General features: G+C 42.6%; 2 protein-coding genes across 2 annotated transcripts; both read right to left on the reverse strand.

Moving 5' to 3' along the window:
- On the reverse strand, positions 4199-5134 carry LOC100521811 (olfactory receptor 52E4). Its single transcript, XM_021102649.1, has one exon. It carries the CDS (start codon positions 5132-5134, stop codon positions 4199-4201), a length of 936 nt encoding a protein of 311 aa, XP_020958308.1.
- On the reverse strand, positions 11192-12157 carry LOC100515396 (olfactory receptor 52N2). Its single transcript, XM_021102650.1, has one exon. The coding sequence runs from the start codon at positions 12155-12157 to the stop codon at positions 11192-11194; it is 966 nt and encodes a 321-aa protein (XP_020958309.1).

A 12551-nucleotide genomic window follows, 5' to 3' on the forward strand; every position in this document is an offset into this window, starting at 1 on the left:
AAACAGAATAGAATTAAATATGGAGTTTTTTCCTTTTGTCAGTATTTCCTCAACTATTTTTATGTTTCGTATATTTTTTCTTCTTACCATATCATATACATTTGCTATTAAGCCTGTGTGTAAATGCACTTAATATTGAGACACTGGCAATTTCATGCCATGTGTTATCATATACAAAGCATGTGGGCACACATGCTATTACACACAGCTTCACATACAAATCAATAGTCAAACTGCATACACATTATTCCCAGAACATTGGGGGTCTGCTCCAAGTCCAAGACAATATTATTCTGACACAGATCATAGGAGTGAAATGGGAAGGTGGAAATTAGATACACGGAGATTGAATGTAAAAATGTACATAGGACCTGACCTATCTCTGCATGCAGTGCCTGGGGTAAATTTTTGGGGGGGGTCCTTGAAAACATAAATTATATAAAAAATGTATGATAAAATTCATGGACCTAGTGATATCTAGTAATTTATCAAGGACAATTTAAGATAATGAGAATTAATTATATATTTGGTTATGGTCCAGGCACTGCACATTAGGATTCTTTGTAGTTTCCAGATACTATTTCTTTCCTTCTTTCTGTTCAGCTCCATGAACTAAAACAGGCTATTTCTGGCCATTTCATTTCTCATGCTACAAAAAGAAGGTACTAACATGGTTATTACTTGCAAGGCCATGGATGTTCAGAGCAAAACAGGTCATCCTGCCTCTAGGGCTTCGCATTTCATTCCTTTACTTCTGACTGCATCGTGCCTTAGGATGAAGCATCTCAAGTACATCATCCACGAGTAACGGCTGCCAGTGACCCTCTCCAAAGTTTTCTCTGCTTCACTGGAGAGCACCACAAATGCCAGGCTTAACCAGATCTGCCAGGAAGATGTAAATGATTATTCTTTTCTATACACATTAAATCATGTTTACATTTCATAGCATGAATGCAGAAAAACAATCTTTCAACCACTTGAAATATTAGTCCCTAATGACTGCATTAGTTGACTAGAAGGCACACTCTTTCAATTCTGAGTGCTTTGCTTCCTTTCACCCAGTGTCACCAGCTTGCTGCAGAGGTGAGGCTTCTGTGGGCAGAGGGAGAACAGTCTCATTCTTCCATGTCAAACCCCTACACCATCTGGAATTGTTTACCATTGACTCAGGATGGCATGTCATCATATCGATTGGATATTAAAAAAGGACATAGATTGAAAATTGTTGGTGGCATGGCAGAACAAAGGCCTTAAACCCTTGGTAGGGGACAGGTGCCCCCACTTGAGGAGGAACGGCGGGCAGGTAGTGTGGAGCCTGTGGAGGCAGTGGGAAGATCACTCTGGGTACCAGCGCCAGGATGAGGAGGGCAGTGAGGTAAAGGATGTCTGTTGATTTCACTGCCACCTGTGGGTATTGTAGTTGGAGGCAGCATGAGAGTTAACACAGAACATAGACAGTGAGAGGCAGTGAACAGCTTTCACACAGGGAACAAGCCCTGGTTTTGGGAAAGGACCGTTGATAGACAAGAGCCCTGAACTCACCATCCATCTGCCATGAGTCATGAGTAAAAGTCACCTCCTGTCAGCAGGTCAGAACACTTCTGGTGGCTTCGTTTCATGTGATTTCCTGAGAGGAGGTCTATGCCATTCAGGAAGAGTTACCTGCTCACCAAGGCACCCTCCTGAAACATGGTTCCAGCTATGAACTCTCAGGAAAACCCTGTAGACATGGGTTGCAAAGCACCTTAATGCAAATGAACGAGCCAGTGGGTACTGGAAAGAGAGAATCTTAGAGATCTCTGCAGAAGAGAGATGAGGGCTGGGCCCAGGTATGCTTGGTCAACGTTCAGGGCACCAGCCTGGGCACAGACAGGATTGCTCTCCCCCAGCCAGGTCCAAGAGCCAGAAGTGGACTTAGACAATTTTGAGGGGACTACTCCAAAGGGCAGAGGTCCCCGGAGAAGGGAGCTTAGGACAGGGTCTCTGGTTATCCGGGTCCAAGCAGGGTGCGGCCGTTTGACAGTGAACCATTTCAGGGCCAGCGATCCTGTGCAATTCGATGCACGTTGTGTACAATATTATTGCACATTAAATTTTCTACATTGAATTTCCCCCAATATCTTAATTAGGTTTAACCTGAAAGTTTCATTTTATGTGCCACATACCACTTCATATCATTGACAGTAGAGAGAAAACATTGTCTTTATTTAGTCTGCTTATACAAGGTGCAGATATGGCCACCACGGAGCTGGCCAGGCTTTCTCACTCAGAATTCATGGACCATCACGAGGAATAGCATACCATTTCAGTCACTCTTTGCTGCTCTGCTGCTTGCTCCTAAATTCAGAGCTTCTGTTGTCTCTTTTTTTCTCTTACCAACACCAATCTCTGTGCCCCACTTTCCTAGCTGTATCCCTACTGGAAGCTAATGCTGGATCTTCACTTACATACATGAGGTATTTTTACCCATTGTCTTCCAAGACTTAAGAGTTCGTGGTCAAAAAGCTGTAGCTGAGTGATCTTCTCTTGTTACATCAAAATGACGGTACATACCTGGTAGATTGCATGGACACAAATTCCCGCCTCTCCTTGAACCTTGGTTTTCTTGTTTGCAAAATACAGGGTTTAGATTAGATCTTTCCATCTTTAAAATTCTAGGTTCCCAGGAAATTTTAGGAGCATGAGGCAGAGGCTTAAAGTAACCCAAAACAGCTTATAACCCATGCACTCAGACCTAAGGATATTCCACAAGGTGTTAAGAGTTTGCAGGAGTTGTACTTAGTCAGTATTAAATTTCAGGGCAAGAGCTACCAAATTTACATAAATTGCAAAAGATATTGCTGTTTTCCATGTCTTCTTGGCTCTCTCTGTCCTCACTCCCTGATGTGCTTGGACCTTTCGCCTGTCTTTGTCCAACCTAGGCAGTGGTGCTAAAATATAGGATGTATTTGAGACTTCCGATTTCTAAGCAAGGGTCGTAAATTGCCTGGTCAGTCACAAACATCAATTTGGTTCCCTTTTCAATTAGTTTAACCAAACCACACTCTCCAGCTATGTCTAGAGTTTGTGAAAGAGACTACATCTGCAAAATCTACAGGATTAATAAATTAGAGTGAGATTATTTTGAGCTTGATTCTACAAGTGGCCTTGTTCTTAAACCGTAGAATGATTTTGATTCCTTTCCATGTTTTCTGAAGCACTGTGTGGCTGAACTGAAACGGTGTAGCAAACAAGGAAACGTTTAAGTAGAATTCATTTGGAGTTAGAATACACAGGATGTACAATAATTCACATCTAAAATGCCTTTGCTTCACGGGGGGGAAACATATCATAGATTCCTTATGTTCACCAGGTGGACGCGCGTATCCGTCCATCCACAAATCTTACTTTATTGAAGAAAGAGAGAGGGAGAGAGAGAAGGAAACTAATCATAAAGGCAAAGAAAAAAAAATGAAAAGATTGAGGGATCATTCAAACAAAACCGAGTCCATGACTCTAGAGAAGGAAGATAACATCTGAGGATGACTGGGAGGAACCTTTATGTGAAACAATGTATCCTAATTCAGGCATCATGACTAAACCATGGCGTGAGTATTTATTTATTTATTTGTTTATCTTTTTAGGGCTGCACCCGTGGACTATGGAGGTTCCCAGGCTGGGGGTAGAATCAGAGCTGTAGACACCAGCCGACACCACAGCCGCAGCAACACCAGACCCGAGCTGTGTCTGTGACTTAAACTACAGCTCGTGGAACGCTGGATCCTTAACTCACTGAGCAAGACCAAAAACGGAACCTGCATCCTCATGGATGCTAGTCAGATTCGCTTCCACTGAGCCGTGACGGGAACTCCTGTTTTCTTGCTCTATACAATGAGATCAGCCTTCCATCAGATTCTAAACGTCCCTAAAGAGAGGACGTGGAGAAATGGGAGGATTCTCCCTTTTCCACCAACATTCCACTCCCGAACCACTGCTGCTCCAGGACACCTCCTTTTCTGTGAGTCCTTTCCCTTTGTCCAGATATATGGGAGGGGTGAGCAGAGTGGGCAGCAGTGGTAGCTTTGCTTTATCTGGTAAACTGAAGCCATTCCAAATAAAAATGAAAAATTTGGTTAGCACTATATAAGATTTGAGAGAGCTGGGATTATTAAAATTTGAGTTGTATATGATTCTATTTCCCAGTCATGTCACATAACTTTTATTTCTGTACAAGTATCTTTACAACCCGCTCTCGGATGTGCTTGGTCCTGACTCCATAGATGACTGGGTTAAGGGCAGGTGGGACAACCACGTAGAGATTAGCCAAAAGAATGTGGACGTACCGGGGAATATGATGACCAAAGCGGTGTGTCATGAAAGAAAAAAATGCCGGTGTGTAAAAGCAGAGCATGACACAGACGTGAGAACCACAAGTGTTGAGAGCCTTTAGTCGAGCCTCCCGAGAGGGAAGACGGAAGACAGCTCGAAGGATCAGCACGTAGGAAGAGGCAATCAGGACCACATCTACGATGATATTAGAGATCACCATGAGCCCATAGATGACGTTGATCCCGATGGGTGCACAGGCCAACCGGGCAAGACCCATGTGCTCGCAGTATGTGTGAGGAATGATGTGATGCCCACAGAAGGGCAGCCTCAGGATGAGAAACACAAATGGAGTCACAAGAATTAAGTTTCTTCCAACCACAACAGAGGCTAAGATGCTGACGGTTTTATTGGTGAGGATGGCGGTGTACTGGAGAGGGTTGCAGATGGCAACGAAGCGGTCATAGGCCATGGCCACCAGTAGAACCGTCTCCATGCCGGTGAACATGTGGATGAAGAACATCTGAGCAAGGCAGCCCCCAAAGCTGATCTCTTGGAGGTTGAACCAGAAGATGCCCAGCATTTTGGGGATGGTGGAGGTGGACAGCCCCAGATCTATCAGAGACAACATGGCCAGGAAGTAGAACATGGGCTGGTGGAGACTGTGTTCAGCCTTGATCACGGAGAGAATGGTGATGTTTCCCACGAGGGCGATCAGATACACAGCACAGAATGGGAAAGCAATCCAGAGGTGGACTGTCTCCAGTCCCGGTATTCCCAGCAGGTGAAAGAAGGGGGGATGGAACGGGGTGTCATTGAGAGAAGGCATCCTCCTGAGGTGTCGCTGAACTCCGGTTGAGAAGCAAGATCTCACTGTCCTTAAGATCCGTTCTTATCAGAGTCCTGGGAAGATGGAAAGACCTCTGCTCAGTACAGTGGCCGTGTTGGTAGAAGCAGTTAATTTAGAAACACTAGAGATTCTTCTCTTTCCAGAGGCTAATTGAGCAGTGCCCTGAATCTAAGTTATTGTTCCGAAATCCATCATAGGTAATGGTATTTGTGGCTTTTATTTTTTTTGCAATATATGAGATCTTTGAAGGAACCGGGAATATTTCAAAAAGAAGTACATGCTTACCTTTCATGGCATTGCCTTCCATTCTGTCTCCAAGCCTCTTCTTGGTTACTTTTGAGAAATTATTGTACACGGTGGTTTTCAAAGTGCAGTCTGGTGTTAAAGAATCTTCCGTCCCAGTTAGAACTGCTAACTTATGCCCTTGTGTTTTGATATAACTGTAGGATCTGCCTCATGGATCTGGTGCAGTCACAAGATATAAGGGAAGTTAATCAGAGGTTCTCTCTTAGAATTTTCCTCATTCTATTTCTCCCAGGAAACCACGTCTATGTTTGAGGCTTGCTAATCTTAACGAAAGGTGAGTTTCCAGTCCCCTGACTCCAGACTCCTTTAATTCTGTGATTCCTCGTGTTCTTACAGTAAGTACAGTATGTTGCCTTTTGCTCATCAGCTGTCATGTTCTTACTCCTTACAACTTGTAACATCACCAATTACATGCAAAATTACACCTCGCCTCGGATATAAATTGAAAAAATATCTAGTAAATTTAAATGGCACCAAAATTAAAGTGCTGTAAATGAATCTTTCCTGATGTTTGAAAGTAATAAAGAAAATTATTTTAAGTTACAATGTCTCTAGAACATTGTACAAGTCTGCAACACCTAATATAACATGACTTTATTTATGAATTTATCCATTCTCTACCAACAAGGAGGCTGCTACTGTGGGCAAGGAACCCTGGGATATTCATTTTTTTTTTTTTTGTCTTTTGTCTTTTTTGTTGTTGTTGTTGCTATTGTTGTTGCTATTGTTGTTGCTATTTCTTGGGCCGCTCCCGCGGCATATGGAGGTTCCCAGGCCAGGGGTTGAATCGGAGCTGTAGCCACCGGCCTACGCCAGAGCCACAGCAACGCGGGATCCGAGCCGCATCTGCAACCTACACCACAGCTCACGGCAACGCCGGATCATTAACCCACTGAGCAAGGGCAGGGACCGAACCCACAACCTCATGGTTCCTAGTCGGATTCGTTAACCACTGTGCCACGATGGGAACTCCCTGGGATATTCATTTTAATATCCCCAACACTGCCGGCAATATAAGGATATGGTTCCCTGTTTTCAGAAATTAGCTTTTGAATAGAATTAGGATTTGTAAATATGCATATCTTTGTGTATGTATGTACGAGAATGTATGTGAGTGTGGGTTTGTGTGTTTGTGTTTCTGTGTCTGTGCATGAGAGAGAGAGTGAGGGAGAGGGAGAGAGAAGGCCTACGCACTGCTCACTGACATGTCGCTCTTTTCTCACCTGTCGTAATCGCATATGCTCTGTGGTGTTTCTTTGTGGCGAGAATGGAGAAAGACACTTTGGAAAACTTCTCAGCAAAGCAGAGGTGACTGTCTCTTCTCTCCTCATTCGCGTCTTCTCTTCTCTCTACACTGTCTCATTTCCGCTGTCCATACATCCTTACTTTTCTAATATATGACCCCCTGCTCAGCCCTCACTTTGGCAATATCACAGCATAGGCCCTGGGACTAAAGAAGGTGATTGGAGTCCCATCGTGTCCTTGGGACCCAGGTCTGTCCTGTCCTACGGAGGAAACTTTATAGTGAGTGAGGGCTTCTCTCAGTATAGGCATGTTCCAGAATCCCTGAGCTAAGCCCTCAAAGTCCTCTGGGCATAAACATGGGCTCCTGGGTCCTTAAACCCATCTAACTATTCAGAAGTCTGTCTCCATGATGAGAAAACAGTCCTACAGAATTGCGTGGCCCTCAGTATTCTAACATGATCTCAAGGGGGCACTTATGCTGTAATACACACGGAATATTGTGTTATAAGATCTGATGAGTCTTCTAATATAACTCATCTTAGGATACATATGAAAAGTCACATTTCTGTGGCGAATGATCCTCTTCCCAGTTTAAGGGAAATACTAGGAAAAAAGTTTGGTTAAGGAGAATCCTGGCTTAAATAACGACGCTATTACTCCTTTTGTCAATTTTTTCCCCCACACCCACAGAATGTGGGAGTTCCTGGTTGCTGCAATGACAATGCTGGATCTTTAACTCACTGTGCCACAGGGGAACTCCATATCGGCAATTTTGATTACTTGTGTAAAGTAATGATATTGAAACAACTTGCATTATTGATCACATCTATGGTTCTCTATAAATGAATTAACATGCACAATGCACATACACGGTATCATTGGCATAAGCCCTAACTGACAAGTTGGAGTTGACCATCAGTCTTACACAGACATCCTACCAGTACAACCTACCTAACAGAAAAGTAATAACCACACCTTTTTTTTTTTTTTTTTGGCTGCACCCACAGCATGTGGAAGTTCCTGGGCCAGGCATCGAACCCTCACTGCAACTGCGACCAGCATTACACTGTGGCAATGCCAGATCCTGCATGGGAACTTCCAAAGTAATCGGACTATTAAGACTTAACACTGAGGGACATGATGAATCCAGGTAAGCACCCACCTGCCACTGAAGGCCCAAATATTTGATCACCGAATGCTTTCTATCGAAAAGGGGACTTGATGAAATAAAATTATTTTTAAGGCGGGACAAGAACAATTCAACATTATCGTCACTGCCATTTGAGCCACCAACCCCTCCCCTTCCGTGTACATTGTTTATCTGATTATACATTCACTAGACCCCCTTAGAAGACACAAGAATGTTTACTCATCGAACAAAAGAAAAAGAAAATCCTTTGGAGATAGCATTTCTCGATTCTGTAGAGTTAAGATGACTCACTACTTGCTTTGTTGGACCATATAAACTATTAATATGTTACTTTGATGAATAACCTTTTGTCTCAAAAACCTTGTGTTGACCTCTTACGGAAAGGACAGTCCCTAGAATTTTCTGAGTGTATCTCCAAAGTTATAATACTCAGGTTTCCGTTTCTTTCTTAGATTGACTATTGATTGTTTTCATTGACACGTGAAAATCAAAGGTTTCGGAACCAAATGGTCTGAGTTTAAATCCACACTCTTTCACTTACTGGACAGGTGACTTTCCCTCAGTTATTCACCTCTCTGTGCCCCAGTTTGCTTGCCTATAAACTGAGCATAAAGTAATATTTTCGGTTGTGTTTAGAATGAAATGAGTATACAGGCTTACAGAAAAGCCCCTGGAAAATGAATGCTAGTTTGGGTTGTGGTTTTATGCTTATTGTTTTCCTGAAAACCATTCTCTGAGGGGAAAAATGGTCAACCTTTGAGAGAGTGACCATGGGGAAGACACTAGGAGTCTCCACTCTGCAGGGATGACTTGAATGTTGAGGCGTTGGAGTGGGGAACTGAAGAAGTGAGTGGAAACTGGGAAAGTGGAGTTGATGTGGAAGAGAGAAGAAAGTTGGAGAAGAAAAAAGAAGCGAGGACACATAGATTCTGCTGGAGAGCTGAGCCTTCTAGGAAGGTAACGAATGGGGCTGCAGCTGCTGGGCAGTCAAGGGTAATTCTGAGAAGAGCGGCACGTGGCAGGCCTGGGCACTATGCCCAAACTCACAGACAAGGCACCTGCTGACGAGGCCTCTGTCGATTCTGCAGCAAATCTTTCACTCCTCCTCCTTCTCTATTACCTCCAATCGTCCTAAAACTTTAGAGCCCAAAACTTGTTATTCTTTGTTTAGTCCCAATATTTAGTATATAAATTTTCATTTAAAAAATAATCCTTCTCCTCTTCTCTTTCTTTTAAAATACTTACATGTATGTTGAGATTTATCTCATATATGATCTTTTCTGTAAAAGGTTTACTTACTGATTCCAATAGCTATTGATAGGCATTCCAATTTCATTTTAATAATCACTTTTGGGGAGTTACCTTGTTATTTTATTTTATTTTTTAAATTTTTTTTTAAATGAGAGTTGCAATGTTTATTTCAGATTCTCTCTTGTTTTTTTTTATTTTTTTTTATTTTTTTCTTTTTTGCCACACAGGCAGTATGTGGGAATTCCTGGGCCAGGGACTGAACCTACGCCGCACAGCAGCAACCAGAGCCACAGCGGTGAGAACGCAGGAGGCTCAACCTGCTAGGCCATCAGAGAACTCCCACCTTGTTATTTTATAATAATGACTCCATTGCATTTTTTATCTTCTATCAGACTAGAAATTTATTAGCGTTTTTGTATCCCTTTATATTTTTCAGTGTATAACATGAAGCCAGTCACATGGAAGGTATCCAGAAAAATAAACTGTTAACTAAATTGATGACAGGTTTGTGAAAACTCAGTGGAAACTTGCCCATATAAAATTGATTTTGTACTGCCTACGCAGGTGGAAAGATTTCTCCTTGAGCTACAATGTTCAAAATGAATCAGAGTTGAACCTTCTAGATGGTGATAATAATAAGAATAATATCAGATTCAATGTATTTAGTGGTTAGTATATATCAGAAATTAGGCTATTTTTGGCATTAGAGTATTTAACCAGCCCAAAAAATCATTATGGCAACTCCCCCCCTATTTAATAAAAAGCATAGAAACTGAAATTTAGAGAGATTAAATAGTCTGTCAAAATCTAGTAGCTAGGAATTAAGACATGAAATTTAAACTTTGGACATATCTAAATTCAAAATTCATTTTTCCCCAACTCTTTCTCACTCACTTTTTGTTCCCGCCCTCCAGAATCTGAATCCATTTTTTGTGATCTCTCCTCTTTCTTTCATGTACATTTCCTCTCATGATCCCTGGCTAGACTCTAGATTCTGAGCATCATGAACCCAGGGGCTGTGTCATACACAACTCTGCTTCTCTTTCATCAAAACTGAGATATGACCAATAATATGACCTAAATAAGAAACTGAAAAAAAAATAAATGAGTGAACGAGTACATGAATTATAAGACATACAAGCAATTTAACCAAGGCATTTGTCTGCTTGACTGGTAATATCACAATTATATTTTTAGGTGCATTTTGAATGGAGGTGCCCTTGATGAAATGGAAAAAGACAGAACTCTTAGGCATGTCCAAAATGAAACGAAGCATATTGAAAAAATATTTAGTGAGTAGTTAAAGTTGGGAGATTTCACAAAACATCTAAATTTAGCTTGCCTTAAAAAAACACTGTAAACTATTGTAACCCTGGGCCCACATTACGCCATGGTGATAATGTGCTTAATTTGAGTGGAATTTGTCCTGTATGGAGAGGGCGTGCTTGGTCCAGAGCACCACAGACTCCGGGTCTTACACGCAATGCACACGCTGACATTAGGCTGCATTCATTTCTTTACCTTCGTGTTCACAGTAGACATGAGTCTGCAGACCCTTAAGTAAAACAAAATCTGTAAGAAATTGGTATGTTATTTCTTTATTCCGCATTCTCTTTTTTGGCAGAACTTCACACAGAAGAAATATTTCATAATATATACTTGAAAAGGCTTCAAAAAATCTGCATATGACAGGACTCGTGTTTTTAATACCATTTTTACAACCATCTCATATCTTTTACAAATGTCTTACTTCTTTTGACTTACTCGTATCTTTTACAAATTTCTTCTTCATTCTATTTTTCTCCCCCCCTTCCCAAGCAATGCATCTCTTTTATTTATTTATTTATTTATTTATTAGATGAATCTGCAGCATATATATATATAAAAGTCCCCTGTCCAGGGAACAAATCTGAGCTGCAGCTGCAACCTATTATACAGCTGCAGCAATGCTGGATCCTTCACCCACGGCACCAGGCCAGGGATGGAACCCACACCTCAGCAGCAACCCAGAAGGCTGCAGAGACAACCCTGGATCCTTAACCTGCTGCACCACAGAAGGAGCTGCTATGCGTGTATTTTGTGATTTATTTGTCTTGAGTAAAGAGAACCTTGTCTCCAAGTAAAAATTTGATCACACCTTCCCGGATCTGTTTGGTCTTGACTCCGTAAACAATGGGGTTCATTGTAGGAGGCAGGAGCAAATAAAGGTTGGCCACAATGATGTGTATGTGGTGAGGGATACTGTGTTCTCCAAAACGGTGGGTGAAAAAAGTGAAAAAAGCTGGGACATAGGTGATCACAATGGCACAGATGTGAGATGTACAGGTGCTGAAGGCTTTGTGCCGAGCATCTGCCGAAGACAGGCTCACCACTGCCCGCAATATCATAGTGTAAGACCCTGAAATACAGAAGATATCAAAGCCCCCAATCAGGAGCGCTGCCAAGAGACCGTAGACAGCATTGACCTTGACATTGCCACAGGAGACCTTGGCCACGGACATGTGGTCACAGTAAGTGTGGGGAATGGAGTTGCCACGACAATAGGGCAGGCGCTTGGTAAGGAAAGTGAAAGGGACGATGAGCATCACACCCCTCAGGAACGTGGCAAGACCAGCCTTGGCGATGACAGGGCTGGTGAGGATGGTGGCATAGCGTAAGGGGTAGCAGATGGCCACGTAGCGGTCCAGGGCCATGAGCATGAGCACCCCGGACTCCATCCCCGTCAACATGTGGACAAAAAACATCTGAGCCAGGCAGGCATTGAAGTCTATCTCCTTGAGGTTGAACCAGAAGATGCACAGCATATTGGGTACCGTGGTGGTGCACAGGGTGGCATCGGTGAAGGAGAGCAGGGCCAGAAAGTAGTACATGGGCCGGTGCAGGGCCTCCTCGTGGCCGATGAGGTAGAGGAGCCCACAGTTGCCCACGACAGCAACGATGTACATGAAGCAGAATGGCAGGGAGAGCCAGACGTGTGCGGCTTCCAGCCCAGGGACACCACTCAAGATGAAGAATCCCGGGGTCAGACTGGAGCTGTTGGCTCCAGACATAATGATGGCCAGGAGGAGGGCATTTTACGTTCTTTAAAAGTGATAGTTTCCTGGACAAGGAAATGGCTTAGAGGTGAGTAGAGTTCTTGGAAACCAAAGGTAAAACAACAACAAAAAAGGTTTTTAGGAATGAGAAGTAGTGTTGAAGTTCCCTTGGTGTCACATTATCTAGATCATACTAAATCTCTGGTTCTTACCTAGTATGTGATGTTGATGAGTGGTTTAGCCATTGTGTACCTTCTTTCTCAACATGAAATGAGCATATTAGTTGTCTAAAGCTCAGTAACTTGTCAATATCATTCAATAAGATAATTTGCATATTGTGCTAAAACTGTGAATAATACACAGTGAATACTCACTAAATATTAGCAGCAACGCTATTGTTGTTATTACT

The sequence above is a fragment of the Sus scrofa genome, chromosome 9 (assembly GCF_000003025.6).
Source record: "Sus scrofa isolate TJ Tabasco breed Duroc chromosome 9, Sscrofa11.1, whole genome shotgun sequence".
NCBI lineage: Eukaryota > Metazoa > Chordata > Mammalia > Artiodactyla > Suidae > Sus > Sus scrofa.